Source organism: Candida oxycetoniae, assembly GCF_023343755.2.
Source record: "Candida oxycetoniae strain CBS 10844 chromosome Unknown scaffold34, whole genome shotgun sequence".
Lineage (NCBI taxonomy): Eukaryota > Fungi > Ascomycota > Pichiomycetes > Serinales > Debaryomycetaceae > Lodderomyces > Lodderomyces oxycetoniae.
In genome coordinates, this window is record NW_026055490.1 from 24,923 (window position 1) to 43,632 (window position 18,710).

The window sequence follows — 18,710 nt, forward strand, 5'->3', positions numbered from 1 at the left end:
AATAAAAAAAAAAAAAAAAAAAAAAAAAAAAAAAAAAAAAAAAAAAAAAAAAAAAAAAAAAGAAGGGTATATATTATGTCGAATGAAGTTGAGGTAGAATCGGTTCAACTGAGTAATAAAAATGAGTACAAGGACTTGAAAGCTTGGTTGGCGAAGTCGAATTGCCAACATTTGTTATCGAAGTTTGTGGAAAACGGGATTACTTTTGATCTTTTACCCGCGTTGGACTCGTTTGGTTTGAAAGAATTGGGTGTTTCAAAGGTTGGAGATCGACTAAGGTTAGAAATCGCTATAAGCGAACTAAAAACCCAACACTTGGAAAAATGTATTGATATAAATGAGTTATACCAAAAATTGCACCTTGAAATGAGTTCTCAAGTAGGCGCAAGTAGTTCTGGTGAATTAAATCGGTATACTCCAAGTGACGGGACTTTTGCACTACAGCTGAGTTATAAAGATGTTAGCCAGGCGAACTTAGCACAACAAAATTCAGCTCCTGTTAAGGACACAAACAAGAATATAACTTTTATTTTACATGATGGAAGCATAAAGAGAGTCAATGTGGCAGGTTGTTTCAACGCGCAGGCAATCAAGCGCAAAGTTGCAAAGAAATTGGGATTCAAGACGCAAGAAGCTCAATTCGACACATATATACATTCCTCTCACGACGAAAATAGAAACTATTATGAACGATATGAGCCTTCAGTGATAATGTTATATGACGTTGAGTTGGTGACAATTTGTTATTCACCGGAACGATTGGAAAAACATAGGATAATATTGGTTCCAAAAGATGAAACCCCCACACAAGCCGCGATAGAGACTTCTAGGATGATTATGGATAAATACTCCAAAGGTGTGAGCCACAGCAATGCACTAGGGGAAAGTAATAGTCCATCGAAACAATACAAAGAAAGAGAAAGAAGATTGCAAAAGTCAACTTTACGAAACTTTTTTGGCCAGCGACCGCCTAGTGAATTGATCTCGTCAAACTTGGCCGAGTATTTTCCAGATACCAGACAAAGTGATCTTGAAAAGACTGTACGAAATTCCGTACGACACAGTGTGAGATTAAGTAGACGCTTTAATTTACCTCTAGGAGCATTTTCATCAAGCTCTGTTGCCGTTCATAAAAGAGCTTCAATTATGAGCAATTCAACTGGAATTCCTTCGCAAAGAACTTTGAGTATATCCTCCGCGGAACAGATTACCGGAGGAATACGTCAGGGGCAAAAGACGGTTGGAGATATTGTAATGAATAATATCACATCCATTGACGAAGCCGTAAACTCAAGAGATACTTTGAATATGTTCAACAAGCCTTCTACTAGCTTCAATAATCAAGGTTTAAATATTGGATTATCGCCACCCATGTTGGCACAATCCCACACAAATTCAGCAGCTCCGAACCTTGACGCAAGTTTAAGGAGCTTTAGCGGTGGTGGTGGTGGTGGTGGTGGTAGTAGTAGTAAAGCAATTCATCGGATATCGATTTCTACAAACTACAGCGACAATCCTATCAACAATAGACACTCTACCATTGAATTGATGAATACTAGTGATGATTCCGAAGGTGAAGAGGATGAATATAACGAATATGTTGCCTCAGAATCAGGTTTATTAGCTAGCGACACGGAGAACCGTGTACCTGAGAATTGGTTGAAAGGAGCAAAAATTGGTTCTGGAAGTTTTGGAACAGTTTATCTTGGCATGAATCCTTACACAGGTGAGTTAATGGTTGTGAAACAGATTCCTTTGAGGCCAAATCTGCAGTCAACGCAGTCGTCACAACAGCAGCACCAAACTGAAGAGCATGGAATGCAAAAAAGGAGTGCTTTTGGGCAGCAGCAGCAGCAGCAGCAAGAGCAGCAGAAGCAGAAGCAGAAGCAATCGTTGTCGTCGTCATCGTCTTCGAGTGACCCTTTGCAGAAAATTATGGCTGAGCAACAAAGAGAAATGACATTTTTGAAAGAGTTGAATCATGAAAATATAGTTAGATACTTTGGAAGCTCGATAGATGACCAGTATTTAAATATATTCTTGGAGTACATTCCTGGTGGATCGGTACAAAGTATGTTGAATTCGTATGGGCCATTTGAGGAACCGTTAATTAGAAACTTTATTCGGCAAGTATTGATTGGTTTGAGTTATTTGCATGGCGAAGATATAATTCATAGGGACATCAAGGGTGCCAATATTTTGATTGATATCAAAGGAACTGTAAAGATTGGAGACTTTGGTATTTCTAAGAAAGTGAGTACTATTAACGAGGAAGATGACGATTTTAAAAAGACAGGTAAGAGGGCATCGTTGCAGGGCTCTGTGTTTTGGATGGCTCCCGAAGTTGTTAAGCAAACTACATACACGAAAAAAGCCGATATTTGGTCTGTTGGTTGTGTTATTGTAGAAATGTTTACTGGAAGACACCCTTTCCCTGGCCTTAGTCAAATGCAGGCTCTTTTCAAGATTGGGAACCACGTGTCGCCGGAGATACCTGAATGGTGCACTATGGAAGCAAAAGCATTTTTGAAAAAGACGTTTGAATTAAATTTCGAAAAGAGGCCTAATGCAGTTGAGTTATTACCTGATCAATTTTTGAATCCGTTGATTATGTCAAAACAGTAGAAAGGGGAGTAGTACTATTGGTATATAAGAATCTATGCAAACAAATTAAAGCTATAAGAGAGTCGATATATAGGATATAGTTTTAATGGTTACTTTCTATGACACTATCGAGCAAACTATCGAGCAAACTATCGAGCAAACTATCGAGCAAACTATCGAGCAAACTATCGAGCGAAGCGAGATAGTGGAGCAGCACTGACTAACAATACTATCTCGCTTCGCTCGATAGTGGAGCACCACTGACTACCGATCGCAGTCAACTTAATCGCAGTCAAGACCAATCTCAGTCAACACAATCGCAGTCAAGACCAATCTCAGTCAACACAATCGCAGTCAAGACCAATCTCAGTCAACACAATCGCAGTCAAGACCAATCTCAGTCAACACAATCGCAGTCAAGACCAATCTCAGTCAACACAATCGCAGTCAAGACCAATCTCAGTCAACTTGATCGCAGTCAACCCTTCAGAAAACAATATCCTTCCCTATTATTTTCCTATGTCATCTTTTTTTTTCTTATTGTTTTTTCAACCTAATTATGTGGGACTTAAACTACAAACTACGTTACGTTACATTGCACCATGAAGATTAAGGTTTCATTTTTTCTCTTGGACCAAAAACGAAAAATAAAGATGATTCTTTAAAACCCCCTACTCCCCCCCCCCTCAGACAATTAAATAACCCCGTTCTGACTTATCCATCTCTCTCTCTCTTTTGTAATGTACCATCACTTAGAGAATAAGTACCAGATCCTATAATTAGAGAATAAGTCCAGACCCTATAATTAAAGAATAAGTACCGGATCCTATAATTAGAGAAATTGCACTTTTCACTTTTACCAATTAAGAATAGGTACAACCCGATTCTTTCAATATCTGCCTGGTCAACTTCATATTGCTTGGTATTATTTCAACACTCACATTTTGGGAAAGCTTTGGTCCGCTTTATTTTTATTTATATTTTTTTTTTTTTCTTTTGGTTTGTCTCAGTTAGAGAAAGAGAAGAGGTTGGTTTTTACTTTATGTGATAAATGGAGATACCTTTGAAATCACGTCCCAAGGTTTCTACAGTCAACTTATTGGACGAGTCTAATTTTCAGATTCCAAATGATTATCAAAACCAAGTTTCCTCGCGCATAACAAGGGGAGACTCGACTTTTCGATTTGAGTCGGAGAAGGAGAAGGAGAAGGAGAAAGAAGGTACAAATGCTCATCAGGGTCAGCTGAAACTACGGCGCAATATCCCAATTTTGCAAAAAGATGCTAGTAATCAAACCGATATCTCGGTTGCCTCGGTTGCTTATAATGACATTAGACGCCCTAGAAGATATTCGGAAACAGAGAAGAATAACTTTGATCTGGAAACTGGTCATAGAATACACGAAGATGGAAAAATTCGGCCTCAAACAATTAGACACGAGAGGAGTGGTCCAAGACATTCGGCAACTCAATTCTTTAACAATACTCCACATATGGAAGATTCCGTCCTGGGAAAACTATACTCGCGATCGCACAATAGCAATATCGATGTAGGACTAACCTACTCCCAAGGTTTGGAAGATGAATATATTCCAGGACTAGACTTTGGTGATATAGTTTACAGGTGGAATAATAATGCGAGCACTCAAGATTTGAACTTGTCGAGGATCCCCACTTCAAGCAATCACAGCACCAGCTCAAACACACCACATAGCAACAATGTTTCCTATCTAGATTTAAACCTTTTGCATGCCCAAGTAGCCCCACAACCAATACGGCCGAGTTCTCAACACCCCTCTAAGTTCTCATATACAAAGCTACACGATTATATAAAAACTAGGCGTTCAGAGCAGAACGAGGAAGGTGTCCAGAATCGATGCGAAGAAGATCTAACGCCACAAGGAAGCTTGTCTAAAGCCGATATTGAAATGACACCACCGTCGCCATCGGATATCAGTAAACGCAAAACATTACAAGCAGGCTTAATGTCTTCCTCCATAAAATCTAAGAAACTAAGGCCATCTGTTGTTGACTCTAAAATAAGCGAGGTTGATTATGAGATGATATTAAACAGTTTACCAGCAAACTTTAGTGAATTACCTTATTCACAAAGAAAGAAATGGGTGCACGCATTTTCTGAGAGCATTGACTATTCACAATTTTCATTATTTGCAAAAAACTATTGGGGCAACTCGTTTGGTTCGAGCAAGACCCCAAAAAACGGAAGTATAACTGATTCGCACGAGGGAAGCCTTACTCGAAGACTGCGTGCAAGTAGTTCTAATACTTTGGCAGGTCGTCTTCTTGCAAGGACATCGACAACAGATGTGAGAAAAGCTCCGGAAATAAAACCAAAACATAACGTGGATGAAAAGGGCGCCATTGTTTTAGGTTACGAATTGGGAAAAATAATAGGGTTTGGAGCCTGGGGTACAATTCGAGAATGTACTGGTCCTAATGGATGTATCAAAGCTATGAAAATCGTAAAGTCCTGTCGAGATACGGACACGAGACCAGGCTGCAAAAGTAGTCCACGGGAGACTGGTGCGGAAAATCGTCATTTTCCAAAAATTCTCGAAGTGTTCAAGAAAGAAATACAGATATGGAAACAATTGAATCACCCAAACATACTTCCGCTTATCGATTATTTGGAAACAGAAGATACCATCTTTTGTGTAATGAACAGGATTAATGGAGGCACTGTTTTTGAGCTTGTTTCGGAATGGGGTCAGTACAATACTGGAGTTTATGAAAGCACTGGCAAAATTGAGTTTCTGATTGGAAAACAGCGAAGGAGACTAGAGCAAGTTATTTATTGTGCTATGCAAATTGTAGACGCTCTTCTCTATATGCATGAGGAGAAAGGAATCGTACATGGAGACTTAAAGCTAGAAAATGTTTTGGTAGAAATTCTTCTTCTTCTTCTTCTTCTTCTTCTTCTTCTTCTTCTTCTTCTTCTTCTTCTTAACCATGATGATCATGATAGATACAAGATGATTCTATGTGATTTTGGTATGTCCAGGATTTTTAGCACTCGCCTCAGCCGCAAGTCTTCAATGAAATATAATGACAACCACTTGATAACAGAAAGTGAAGAAATATTGAGAAGCAAGTCGACCAATACCGAGATTCGAAAACCTTATACTGGAGGAGAGACAACTAGCAGTAAACAATTGGACTTTTGCATTAGAGACGACTCTCGAATTGGCATTTCAAGCTTATTCAAAAATCACGGACCATCTGTCCAGTCTGTCCACTTGAGTCCATTGGCATCTGTGCCACAGTCGCCATCATCTGCATCGTTTTTTGAATTTAGTAAAAATTATCTACGCAAAGAAAAACGTGTCAGCGGCATTGATTCGGAGTTACCACATTCGCACATCGGATCGTTACCTTATGCGTCACCGGAATTGCTCCAACCTTGCCCACCACCATTGGGTCCTCTGGCAGATGTTTGGGCTTTGGGGATCATGCTTTATGCCATGTGTGTTGGAAGGTTACCATTTCAACATCATTACGAACCCCGATTAAGAGCAATGATCACTGCTGGTCAATACAATAAAGATGATCTAAAAAAGGCTTGTTTGATGGAATGGATCTTGAAAGATTCAAAGCTCAAATCTGCTCTGGAAAGCAACGATGATATTCCGGCATCATTGATTCTTCTGTCTCCTTCAATGGTGGACTTGTCTAGACAAAAGCAGTTGAACGAATTGCAAATAGAGTGGAGAAATTACACAGATAGAACAAGATATAAAGTGTTGTATGATATTGTGGTTGGTTGCCTTGAAACAAACATTACCAAGCGATGGGACATGCGGATGATTTATGAAGCTCTTAATAACACTCATTAGTACAATAAAAAAACGAAGAAGAAGTAAAAATAAAAAATAAAGAGTGGTGTCTGATGATAGTATATATATATATATATATATTTATATTTTCAATTCTCTGGTTTTGCAACTTCCAAAATAACCTTCCCCTCTGCTTTCCCGCTCACTAATCGTTCCACAGCTTCCTTTAGCTGTTCAAAGGGATAAATGTGATCAACAAATATCTTTACTTTTCCCTCCTCTATAAGATCTCTTGCATTATCTATCCAATTATCCGTATTTTTCAAGAATGCAAATTGGTACAAATAATCGAGGAGTCCCAATTTCGAAACGATAGTTCTCAAGGCAGATTTGATAGTTCCAAACACAGCACCCAACCCATGGCCCGGAGTGTCTCCAACAATTGTACGGTATTCGCCTCCTTTTACCAAAATGTTATCGATTTCAGGGAATAGTTGTGCACCACCCCAACAATCAATAATGTAGTTGAATTCCCCACTTGTCTTGACACTTTCCAACACCGGGTTCAAAAAGTTGGGGTGTTTTCTATAATCAATCTGCTCAGTTGCGCCCAATTCTCTTATCAAGCTCTCTGCCCTTGCCGAGTTTGTTGTGACAACCTCGCGTGCTCCTCCAATTCTAGCCAATTGCACAACATACCTACCGACAGAGGTTCCTGCACCCAAAACCAATACTTTACTGTCCTTGTATTGCAATCCTTTACTCAATTGCATCGCAGTTCCCAAAACCAATGGCCATGCAGATGCTTGCACAAGATCAATATTACTAGGTTTTGTGGTAATTGGCGATACCTTAGGATCGAGCAACAAGTACTGAGCACATGACCCTTTATCTAATACAGGAGTGTAAATACCTTCGACGAAATCGCCAACTTTTACTTGTGTACTTGTATTTGCCCCAATTGACAATACCTCACCACTAAAATCCCTACCAAAACCTTGCTTATTGTTGTAGAAACGCAAGAATGATGGCTTCATGTGGTACAACTTATAATCCACGGGATTCAATGCGGCATAGTTGATCTTCAAAAGGATTTTCCCTGGTGGCGCAACAAACTCGTCTGAGGGTCCGGGTCCCTTAACCAACTTGATGGTCTCATCAACAATCTCAATGGGATAGTTTCCATTCTGGTAAGCATAAGCTTTATAAGTAATGGTATCTGACTTGAACGATGTCATTGTCCTAATTATGCAAATACTGGTGTAGAACTAGAGAAACCAAGAGTAAGAAAATATTTTAGGCTGTATTTATATACAATTGTAGAAAAGAGTCTTGCGAAAGGAGGTTACATTAGTGTACGGATAACAAAGCAATTATTTTTGCCTTAAACTACAGAATGCTAATAATGAAATTCCTTGTTGGTAAAATATTGCTGATGGAAAATCGCTGATGGAAAATTGCTGGAAAAAAAAATTCCTGAAGGAAAATTGCTAAAGGAAACTTGCTGAGTAATACCAATGGTAACAAAAATATGCCAGATTTGGTTAAAACCGATTATCCGCAACTTACAGGCAAAAGAGCAGAGTGAAAAGCGACACTATCTCGCCTAATAGCTTGTTACAACACCATCTCGCCTAGTAGCTTGTTACAACACTATCTCGCCTAGTAGCTTGTTACAACACTATCTCGCTCTGCTCGATAGTGTCGCTTCTCGCCCTGCTCAATAGTGTCGCTTTTCGCTCTGCTCGATAGTGGAACAGCAAAAGAGCCTTTTCCTTGTAGCCATGCTAATGCGATATTTGACCCTATGTAATTGCAAAAGATTCTTCTACAATCTTGAAATTCACATTTACAACTTTGTTCGTCAATCTCTTACCAATTAGAGGGTTCAATTATTATTAGCCGCCTTATTGAAAAATTAAAAAAAAAAAAGAAAAAAAAAAGAAAAAAAAGTGCTTTATATAACATCCATTCTTTTACTGTTATTATTGTTGTTATTGTTGTTGTTGTTGTTGTTGTTGTTGTTGTTGTTGATGTTAACTTGACGATTATCCTGCTCGCGACTTTTCTCTAAGGTTTCTCTCATTAGCTTCCAAAACTTTTTCTATATTCGCCTTCCAACCTTTCTTTTTTTGTCTCTCTTCATAAGCAGCTTTATTCTTCAACACTCTATTCACAATAACTTCGGTATTAATATTATCGTATTTATGTTTTGGTAAAAATTCAAACTCTTGCTTAACCTTATTGTATACTTCATCTGCGTCAATTTCGGTAGGTCCATGATACACTTTTATGACATTTCCTAGTTTTGATAAAAAGTCCATGGTTGGTATATAGGGTGCATTTAATACTATTCCATCAACATAGCCACACTGCAACACACATAATGACCTTTCAAAAATGTTCATGATTGGATAATTTAACCCCTTGTATTGATTAACTGTTAAATCATCATGGATGCCAACTATAACTTTACCACTAAATTCTCTTGCTTTTTGATAAGCGGTTTTTAAGGCTTCTATATGACCTGGGTGAAACAAGTCAAACCCACCATCAATATAAACTAGTTTCTGGTTTGCATCAAATTCTCCCCTTTTAGGCTCTACTATAACATTTAATCCATCAACAGTGTTCAACCAGACTATAGATCCCAAATTCAACCCAGTTTCATCCGTGGCGTATTTTCTAAATCTATCCAAATTCCCCTCAGTTAACAATTTCTTCCAATTTTTGTTCAAATCAGGATAATGGTGATTCTTTGACATCAACAACATCCGTCCTACTAAATCCGTAGTAGATATATTTGGGGTTCTTTCAACTACAACAAAGCGACCCAAATCCTTAACCAATTGGTAACAATCTTCCCCATTAGCATCGGTGGTTATATCATCTCCATGGACAACATATTTACAGTCATATTCGTCCATAACTTTGGGATCAGTGACATACGGCGCATTGGCAATCGCCCTAGTTGACCATTTACACGCATCAACGGCGGTTAATCGTTCTTCTAGCGTCATAACCGTGGGCCCTTTATTAGCGAGTATCTCCTCATCAGAGTGAACTCCAACATAGAGCTCTTTACCCAATTGCCGTGCTTGCAACATTGCTCCTGCGTGTCCTAACAAAAGACGTTAGTAAAACCAAGTAAAAGTACAAAATCTATGTTACATATAAACAAGATTTGGGATTTTGTACATTAGCAATGTGTTTTAGAACATACCATGATGGGCAAAATCAAAACACCCGTCAATCCAGATCCGACAGTTTTCAATTCCTTCTGGTTTTTCAAACATGGTCAAGGGAAAGTTCAATGTAATGGGGGCTCAATCTTTGCTTCACATTACCAGAATTAATGATTTTCCATATTCCTTATTTTTCCATTTTTTGTTTTTCCGGGGCACGACACCAAATTCGGCTCAACTTAATTTATTAGAGATGAGATTGAAAGGCTTGTTCAATATGGCAAGAATCACTTTGGTTATGATTGTTATTGTTCCAATTATATACCGGTTTCTCTACATAAACCCTGATTGTTGTTGCTGATCAACTACAATAGTATTTTGATTAGATCTCTTGAACCCTCTCAGTTGAGTGTACGCAGGTTGCATCTGTTGTAGTTGATACAATGGACTTGTCAGTTGCTGTTGTAGTTGTCGCTGCAGCTGCGGCTGTAGATCACCAAAATACTGTCCTTCTCTGTATGTTCCCGCAGTTCCTCTCCCAGCATATTTAGCACCCCCGCCCTCGGCAGCTCTCTCCTTAGCCATTTTGACAATATAGACATATATCAAACCAGCATTTCTAGTGGAACAACCATGTAACCAACCAAAAAAACTACCAATCACGGGCGGAAAAGTAATCAATAAATCCATCCCTATATTAGCCTGCATTTGAGCTATAAGTTTATTGGGTAGGTGAAAATCTTTATTTGCAATCTCTATTAATCTAGAATGTAACGCATACATCACCAACGGACCCAAAACGGGGAAGAACAACACAACAAAGGGCACAAGACCTACACCACAATCCATCCCTACACCACATGATCCAAATAAACATTTATCGTGTTGCCATGCTTGACTTTGTATCCTCTTCCATGCTTTTTGTTCTTGTTTAGTAGTTATATCAGGAGGGAGTTTTACTTTCTTTCCCGATTCATCATAGTATGGGTTTGTTTTACCGTTCCAATGTTCTTCTGCATACTCGTTAAATTTATCCATAGCCAATCCATAGCCAGGTATGCTTTCCAATTGACCTTGTATGTTGGACATTTTGGTACTGGCACAGAAAGAAAGAAAGAAGGAAAGAAAGAAAAAGAAGATACTAATAAGAAAAAGGGCCCCTTTCACAACCTTGGAGTGGCTTTAACAGCTGGAATGGGGCTGAAGAGAGGGGTAAAGACAATCAACTATTTACGATCAACTATTTACAATAGATATGCTTGCCTCAGTCTGACAGAATGAGAAATTAAAAAGTTTTAGAGCAGGCTTCGGCTGGAAAATTCTTATAGCCGTTTATAGCCGATACCAAATGTACAACAAGTTTACCCCAGACAAATCAAATTTACCTCTTCAAGAGTAGTTTAGTAAAGGACTAGCTTACAGTAAGGGACTAACTAATTTCAGTAAAGTACTAGCAACAACGCAGTGTGCTCCACCATCTCGCTCTGCTCGATAGTGTTGAGTCAGCTAGTGCCATTGATCAACTTATCCAATTCATTCTTCAGCACAGGTATCATAATACCATCCACATCTTTACTACATATAAAGCACCCCAGTTTCTTCTGTTTCTTATAGCGATTCAAGAAACAAGACTGACAGAATAAATGTTTACACTGTGTCTTTATTGGATTTTGGTAATCTTTTTTGCAAATAACACATTTGAATGGTTGTAGTTGCAGTTGTAGTTTTTTAGTGTTTTTCCTAGATAGGCTCTTTTCAGTTACTATATCCTCCCAATCCTTTTTAATTGGTTTCTTCTGCTTGGATTCTTCCCTTGTATGTAAAAATTTGCAAGTGTCTCCATACCCGCAGTATCCAGTTTGTTGGAAATCTTTACATACATCAGGTTGAAAATCGGTTATGGTTGTGATTTTGATATTTTCCGCTATAGGCTTTAGTGAGGAAGAGGAGGAGGATTTCTGAATAAGTAGGGTTGTAGCTTTATCATGGGACGGCAGTGGATCGATGTCAAGCTCTTCTTGCGTAGATTTTATTCTTGTAGATGTTGTTGTAGATGTTGTTGTTGACGATGTGTTTGTGTAGCCTAACTTTGCTCTCTTTTTAAAAGCCGTATTGTTGGAGGACAGCGATTCATCCCCGATAAGGTCTTCGTATTTAGCCAGTGATTTCCTCTTTGTTCCTACATTTGTATCCTTTAGCACTCTCTTTTTGAACATTGTGGTGGTGGCGGCAGATCAATGTACTATGACTTGGTGCGATGACCAAACCGGAAAAGGAATTTTTCAAGTTTGGAGTAATTTTCCGCTCTATCAATTTTCCTTTAGTTAAGCTTGTTGAAACCTCAAACAAAGCTGGTAAAGGAAGGAAGACAGAAGAAAGGTTTGCCACAATGAGATTGTTAATAAGGAGTAGGATAATTATTAGTTGTCGAGCAGTCTTGAATCAGAGACATGGTACGCGCTTCTTTGCCACGGAAACCAGTTCATCATCTGAATCGTTTTTCAAATTATTCCCTCGTACGTTCCCCAACGGAGGTCCACCTCGAGATCCATTTAAGATCAACGATAAGCTGCTTCGTAGAGAATACCGTGCTTTGCAAAGCTCTCATCATCCGGATATTTCACAGGACACTTTGAAATCGCTGAATATAAATAAAGCATTCACAACTTTGAAGAACCCTTACCTAAGACTAGCTCATTTAATCCAGAACTTACACGGTAAAGACATCACTAATGATTCTGTATCAAAGGAAATGATTCGTAAATATCAAACTGAAAGGACGGAGAATTCTGCGCAGTATAAGGAAATGTTGATGCAGGTGATGGAAGCACACGAACAATTGGAACTAGCTGAATTGGAAAACGAATTGGAAGGATTAGAAGCTGAGAACAGTGAGCGAATAGAACAAGCAGAGGAAAAAATAGATAAAGAGTTGAGTAAAAAAAACGTTGATGATATTAATTGGGATGAATTGATCATGGATGCTATAAAGTTGAAATATTGGGTAAATATACAGAATGGAATAAAGGATTGGGAACCCGGTAAACCGGTACACTTGACCCACTGAGGGTGATGAAGCAGAAGATAGTAGTGTATTAGTTCCATCATCTGCTTCGGGAATAGTTTATTATTCACTTGCCATTGTTTTATCATCATCATCATTATCATTTTCTTCGTCCTCATCCATTTCATCTTCGTCCTCTTCGTCATCATCATCATCACCATCTTCTTCTTTATCCTCCTTCTCCTCCTCCTCATCATCATATGTCAATTTGGGTACAGTATACTCACAAAAATCATATTCCTTTTTCTCTTCAGATGTCTTTGGATGCATTCTCAACCATTTCATTCTTGGTCCAGTTGAGCTCAATTCATTAATCTTGAATCCAAATAACTTCAATCCGAAATCGTTTTGACTAAATTTATTTATTCTAATTCTACATTGATTTTCAATTTCTGGGAACATCTTGACTAATAACCCGGGAAACGTTGTACCGAAATAGGCACCATCGATATTCAAATACCTCGAGCTTGAAGGAATATATATGTCATTGCAACATGGACAATATAATCGAACTGTTTCCTGGCCAGGGATATCTGTTGACCCCACGGGGATTAAATGCATTCCATCACAAAAATATCTTGGACACGAGCCAAAATCGTTTTTCTCAAACTTTGATGCCATGGCGGTTAACCCTTGTTTAGATACTATATAACGGGCATGAATCAAGCCGTATAATAGCTCTGCCAGATGTGCTAATAATGCCTGATTGGGCAATTCGGAATTGGCAGTATTCGATGACTTGGACTTGCCATTTCCGCCACCTCGCGTGTCGTTGTGGTTATTGGCCATATTATTGTTTGCTGGGTTCTTATTGGCATTAGCGGCGGCAGCGGCAGCGGCAGTTGTTGTTGTTGTTGTTGCTGTTGCAGTTGTTGTTGTTGTTGTTGTTGTTGTTGTTGTGTTGGTGGTCGACGTATTGTGATCTTCGGCCGTCTCAACTTGATAATCTAGTATTGTGTATAATGCTTCTCTATAAAACGGCACCTGCAGCGACAAACCTGTTAAATTAAAATCGTCCTCAATGAATTCCTGTGATACCTGTACAAAATAGTCATGGCCAAACAATTGACAAAATTGTTGTATCCAAGGTATATAATCATCCTCGGGATCGCTGGGCATCGTTAGTGCAGCGGGAAAAAAATGATACTGTGAAATGGCCTGAACAATTGTTTAATCAAATGGCCAGAGTAACTGTCTAATCAAATGGGCCTTCTCTAATCAAATCAGTGTGTCAAGTAACAAGCTAGTCAAAATGTGTCCTTTCTAATCGGGTAACAAGCTAGTCAGTGTGCTCCGCTATCTCGCTCTATTCGATAGTGTCAATAGGCCCTTTGCCAAATTTCAATCCTCTGCTTTTACTCGTTTAATCAAAGGGAAAAAAACAGCTATAGGAAAGTAAGCCTTTAAATATGAGGCTCAATTACAAGATCTATTCTATCTATGCTTTTAACCGACACGTGACTAAGTATCGAGAGTTGCAAGTTCTACCTAAGTGATTAAGTCGTCTTAGGACGTGGAAGTAGGGCCAAAATAGACTCACAACCAGTAGACTTCAACCTAGAGTTGTATGGTAAATGAAGGTTAAGGGGAATTAATGGCCCCATCGCTTCACCTTTTGCTCGTTTTACTTTTCGGGCAATTGACAGTGTCGTAAAAAATTTGTTTTTTTGTGCGACACTATCAAGCGACACTATCGAGCGAAGCGAGATAGTGGAGCACACTAGCTGCCACCAATACCACCGAGCGAAGCGAGCTATTGGTGTAAATTAGCTGCCACTACACTAGCTGCCAGTACACTATTTTGCTTCGCTCGATAATGGAGTACTACATATACTACATATACACTCTTTTGCAATTGTATGCTGGCAGCTAGTGCTTTCTAGTGTTGCCCACTATTTCCCTCTGGTCGAACAAGTCACGTGCCACAAATCACCTTTATCTCTACAAAACTAGTTCTTGGTGTGAAAAATGAGATATTACAAGCCACGTGACATAATTTAATAAAAAAATGAGAATGTTGATGGTTTTATTAATGAGAAGAATAAACAATTTAACTCGAAATTAAAATCGCTAGTGTAGGTGGCAATCAGCGCATTTGCTCGATCGTGTCGCTAGTATCGGTTGCAATCAGCGTATTCGCTCGATCGTGTGGCTAGTATCGGTGGCGATCAGCGCATTTGCTCGATCGTGTTGCTAGTATCGGTGGCAATCAGCTCATTTGCTCGATCGTGTCGCTAGTGTCGATGTAGTTAGTCAGTACTGCACCACTATCTCCCTTGGCTCAATAGTGTTCAGTCACGTGACGTCATCTATGAAAAAAAAAAATTAAGCGCCAATCAAAGAAATTAAAAAGAAGCTTTTAGTTGAAGTATTAGACATTAGATTAGTTTTGTAAATCTGGCTGGTGATTTCTATAGGTACTAGTTGTTGACAAGTGATTGAGGATATGTTTGTGCTTGATATAGACCCATACACTATTATAGCTTCAAGCTTTCTTATTCTATTTTTTCAAAAGCTTATATCTCTTATAGGCAAGGCCAGAATAAGAAACTTTATATGGCATCTCTATATAAATTATCTATCTCAGAGCAAATCTATAAAGCAGTACAACTCGGTGCAATTGGAGATTAGACAGTTGTCAAGACAGCAGAAGCTCACTAGTGCCCTGGACGAGTATGCCAAATGGACCAAATTGAACCGTAGTTTGGATAAATTGAAGTTGGAAGCGCAACAATTGAATGAAACGATTAGTGGTGAAAAAACTCGTGTTGATCAATTGACTAATTTGTTGATAACCTTGATGGTTACTTTGCCCATTTGGATTTTGAGAATTTTTTGTAGGAAAGTTCCTTTGTTTTACTTGAGAAAGGGGATATTACCGTATTATCTTGAATGGGCCTTGGCCTTGCCGTTTTTCAAAACCGGTACTATTGGGCTAACTTGTTGGATATTTGTCGCAAACTCAGTATTGAGCAATTTGTTAGTATTGATCACTTTCCCATTTGAACCCAGCGTTGCTAAACCCGTTAAACCAAAGGAAAATATCGAGGAGAAAAATGTTGAAGAATTGAAGGAGAGAGGAGGAGGAGGAGGAGGAGGAGGAGAAGAAGAAGAAAAAAATAAGATGATATAAGAGGATTATGTGATATATACTAATACATATATATGCATTTTTCTTTCACTGAATCATTTCCATCATTTCTTTACTCTTCATGATCATAACATCCTGCAATTTTTTACTTTGATTAGTGCTAAATTTGTAGGTATATATGTTACCCAACAATGCATCCTTTTTATAATTGAGTTTCAGTTGTATCAAAACTCTACCTAATGCCTTGTTTTTATTAGACTGGTGTGGAATAGATTCGTCGACATTAAAGTACCATGAGTCAATCACTTTGATCCAGGAATTGAGATCTAACGAGTACCCATATATGTCATTGCTAACATCTGTCATCACATAGGGAGTACCATCATGGAGATTAATATCGACTGCTTTAACTGTTGGGGAAATTACACCATGTTTCAGCAGTTCATTAATCTCCACAAGGTTATTAAGAACATTGGCAATTGCCACTTTGTTCAAGTAAATTTTCATTGTTTTCAAATTCCAACCGTAAAACAACCCGGAACTCGTCAAGACTAATAGATGGCCATTGCCATATTTCAAAAAGACTACATTTTCATGCAATTCAATCGCTGGTAAAATATACCTCCCCGTGCTAGCAGATATGATTTGTATGCTCCCATTAAATGAGCAGAGTACATAGTACTTCAACAGATTATCTTCCACAATAGGCAACACCAGCTGTATTCTAAAGGGGAAAAACAAAACAAATCTTCTCTTTTCTTGATCATTATCATAAACAATCACTTTTGTAGGGTCATCAAAATCTCGATCCTCTTGTTCAGGATCATCTTCATGCCACGGTTTTCCATTCCGAATCTCAATAGTGGTGGTAATTAAGTTATCCTGACCTTCTTCCATCAGTATGGGAATCGGCGCCGCCGCTGCAGCCCCCTCAGCCCCCTCAGCCACCTCAGTCACCTCCACCAGCGCTGCCGCCGTCCTTTGCTTATACAGAGTTTTTTGGAAAACAACCGAAAATAGCAAATCTTCATCAAAATCAATCGCCGAGCTTGTTGATATTTCTCCCAGAATATCTTTATTATTAGCATATGCTTTGTAAATCTTCCCAATTTCAACATTTTGTAAAGCAACATTACTAAATAAATTCTCAGGTAAATGCGATATTTCCTTAAATGAGCTTGGATACTTAGACTCTAGCCATTTTCGTTTCTGTCGATTCTTCAACCTTCTTAATGCGGCTTCTGATAATTGAGCAGTATTGGCTTCATCTGGTAGTGTGTTTGCACCTCCCATATCATCGTAATCGTTAACTTCTTCCTCTGCAGGTGCTGATATAGTTGTGTCCGTATCTCTTTTCTTAATACCACATACTGCTGTCTGTAACCCCAACTTGCTGAGAGTATAATTTGGATAAGATAATTTGGAGTTTATGGTGCGCTTGTACTTTTTCGATGTTGCAATACTAGGTTCAAAGTTTCCAGTTGATAACGGAACAGCAGAAATTGGAGTTGAAGAAGACGAAGATGAAACTAATAATGGAGCAACTCTTTTCTTACCCGATTTTGTTATGGTGATTGCTTGTTTTCGAAGTCTTGCTGTATCAATAGTTTTTGCGGGAACCAATGTTTGACTAGGCAGTAAAACGGAGGTAGCTTCTACTTTTTTATCCACCGGTTTCTTTGGTGATTTATTGACAGGCATCATTTGTCGTATCGCAAGAGCTCTGGTATCTCTTGATTTCTCCTCCAATAACAACTGCTCAACACTCTCTGGTAATATTGTAGACTCACGATCAGTTCCATACCTATTCAATTGTTTATCAATCAAGTCAGTACTAACAACAAATCCCAATTCACCCTTGTCAAAACGAACACAAGTAATTGAACCATCTAGGCAACTAAAATAGAGCGTTTCGCCATCTGGAGCCCAACAAATATCTGTAATTGAGTTGTATACAATGTCCAGACATACAACTATTGGTTTTGAATTGTAAGTAGACCAAACAGCCAAAGTTCTATCTTGCCCACCCGTGGCCAAAACAGTCTGAAATTTCGGTTCTTGTTCTTCTTTGTTTGAGGTTGATCCCACTTGAAATAGACTCGGAGAAAAAGAGCACACTTCAACGGGAGCTTCGTGGCCAATCAAAGATACATCCGAGCCCCAGTTACCTCTATTTATTATTGCTACTGAGGGCACAGGTCCGTTTGTTGCATTGGGAACGGCAATATGTTGGCCATCTGGAGACCAGCTCATCCTCCTGAAATACGAAGTTAATGGCGATTTTTTAAATGGATCCACCACAACATGTTCCATTTGAAATTCATACTTGTTGTACTCGTTCAATTTCTTGTAATATCTGAATATCCGAACGGTTCGATCGTCTGAAGCTGTGGCAAAAAATTTATTAGCGGGATCAAATACTATCCCCTTGACCATTGATTGATGTATATCATATCTTTTTATTCTTTCAAAAGTGAGTGCATTCCATATAATAATCGACCTATCGAGCCCTACAGTGACTAGCAAATTCCCATCTGGCGACCAGCAAATATCCTGGATATCGTTGTCGTGAGCAACAAGTCTCTTCCGCACTGTCCAATGCTCAAGGTCCTCTTGCTCCACACCAAAAGACTTGGGTCTTTGATCATTATCCTTTTCCCAAATCAAAACGATTTTATCATCGGACCCACTAGCCAACCAACGTCCATCGGGCGAGAACTTTAGTGACGTGACTACTCCGTTATGCCTCGACATTGAACATAAAGGTCGCCGGAGAGATTTATCTGGTAAATCTGGTGTTTGCTCAGCGTCCAAAAGCGCTGATGTTGGGGATAAAGAAGCAGCAGCAGCAGCAGCGGTAGCAGCAGGCGTTGTAGATGAAGAGCTTTTCTTGGACTTTGTATACGGTTTATCCAGCATCTTGAAAAACAGGTTGATGGTGTTGGTGTCCCATATTTTGATGTACCCATCAAG

The 18,710-nt window shown here is 38.9% G+C and overlaps 10 protein-coding genes across 10 annotated transcripts; 4 read left to right on the forward strand and 6 right to left on the reverse strand. All coding sequences in view use genetic code 12, as the record gives it.

Annotated features, from left to right (window-relative positions):
* Positions 1–75: 75 nt before the first annotated feature.
* STE11 (mitogen-activated protein kinase kinase kinase) lies at positions 76–2,625 on the forward strand (the record flags this gene model as incomplete). The annotated part of the gene is made up of 1 exon (XM_049326247.1): positions 76–2,625. One exon carries the CDS (start codon positions 76–78, stop codon positions 2,623–2,625), a length of 2,550 nt encoding a protein of 849 aa, XP_049178115.1.
* A 1,030-nt stretch (positions 2,626–3,655) lies between these two features.
* KGF56_004775 (protein kinase) lies at positions 3,656–6,457 on the forward strand (the record flags this gene model as incomplete). The annotated part of the gene is made up of 2 exons (XM_049326248.1): positions 3,656–5,500; positions 5,654–6,457. 2 exons carry the CDS (start codon positions 3,656–3,658, stop codon positions 6,455–6,457), a joined length of 2,649 nt encoding a protein of 882 aa, XP_049178116.1.
* Positions 6,458–6,546: 89 nt separating this feature from the next.
* Positions 6,547–7,635, reverse strand: YIM1 (Yim1p; the record flags this gene model as incomplete). The annotated part of the gene is made up of 1 exon (XM_049326249.1): positions 6,547–7,635. The coding sequence occupies one exon, from the start codon at positions 7,633–7,635 to the stop codon at positions 6,547–6,549; it is 1,089 nt and encodes a 362-aa protein (XP_049178117.1).
* An 810-nt stretch (positions 7,636–8,445) lies between these two features.
* On the reverse strand, positions 8,446–9,693 carry MUQ1 (ethanolamine-phosphate cytidylyltransferase; the record flags this gene model as incomplete). Its single annotated transcript, XM_049326250.1, has 2 exons — positions 8,446–9,518; positions 9,621–9,693. The coding sequence occupies 2 exons, from the start codon at positions 9,691–9,693 to the stop codon at positions 8,446–8,448; spliced, it is 1,146 nt and encodes a 381-aa protein (XP_049178118.1).
* A 222-nt stretch (positions 9,694–9,915) lies between these two features.
* Positions 9,916–10,671, reverse strand: KGF56_004778 (uncharacterized protein; the record flags this gene model as incomplete). The annotated part of the gene is made up of 1 exon (XM_049326251.1): positions 9,916–10,671. The coding sequence occupies one exon, from the start codon at positions 10,669–10,671 to the stop codon at positions 9,916–9,918; it is 756 nt and encodes a 251-aa protein (XP_049178119.1).
* Positions 10,672–11,084: 413 nt separating this feature from the next.
* Positions 11,085–11,798, reverse strand: KGF56_004779 (U2-type spliceosomal complex subunit; the record flags this gene model as incomplete). The annotated part of the gene is made up of 1 exon (XM_049326252.1): positions 11,085–11,798. One exon carries the CDS (start codon positions 11,796–11,798, stop codon positions 11,085–11,087), a length of 714 nt encoding a protein of 237 aa, XP_049178120.1.
* Positions 11,799–11,971: 173 nt separating this feature from the next.
* KGF56_004780 (J-type chaperone) lies at positions 11,972–12,649 on the forward strand (the record flags this gene model as incomplete). Its single annotated transcript, XM_049326253.1, has 1 exon — positions 11,972–12,649. The coding sequence occupies one exon, from the start codon at positions 11,972–11,974 to the stop codon at positions 12,647–12,649; it is 678 nt and encodes a 225-aa protein (XP_049178121.1).
* A 60-nt stretch (positions 12,650–12,709) lies between these two features.
* Positions 12,710–13,765, reverse strand: CKB1 (casein kinase 2 regulatory subunit; the record flags this gene model as incomplete). The annotated part of the gene is made up of 1 exon (XM_049326254.1): positions 12,710–13,765. One exon carries the CDS (start codon positions 13,763–13,765, stop codon positions 12,710–12,712), a length of 1,056 nt encoding a protein of 351 aa, XP_049178122.1.
* Positions 13,766–15,092: 1,327 nt separating this feature from the next.
* On the forward strand, positions 15,093–15,779 carry KGF56_004782 (GET complex subunit; the record flags this gene model as incomplete). Its single annotated transcript, XM_049326255.1, has 1 exon — positions 15,093–15,779. One exon carries the CDS (start codon positions 15,093–15,095, stop codon positions 15,777–15,779), a length of 687 nt encoding a protein of 228 aa, XP_049178123.1.
* Positions 15,780–15,824: 45 nt separating this feature from the next.
* HIR1 (Hir1p) lies at positions 15,825–18,656 on the reverse strand (the record flags this gene model as incomplete). Its single annotated transcript, XM_049326258.1, has 1 exon — positions 15,825–18,656. The coding sequence occupies one exon, from the start codon at positions 18,654–18,656 to the stop codon at positions 15,825–15,827; it is 2,832 nt and encodes a 943-aa protein (XP_049178124.1).
* Between the last annotated feature and the right edge of the window lie 54 nt (positions 18,657–18,710).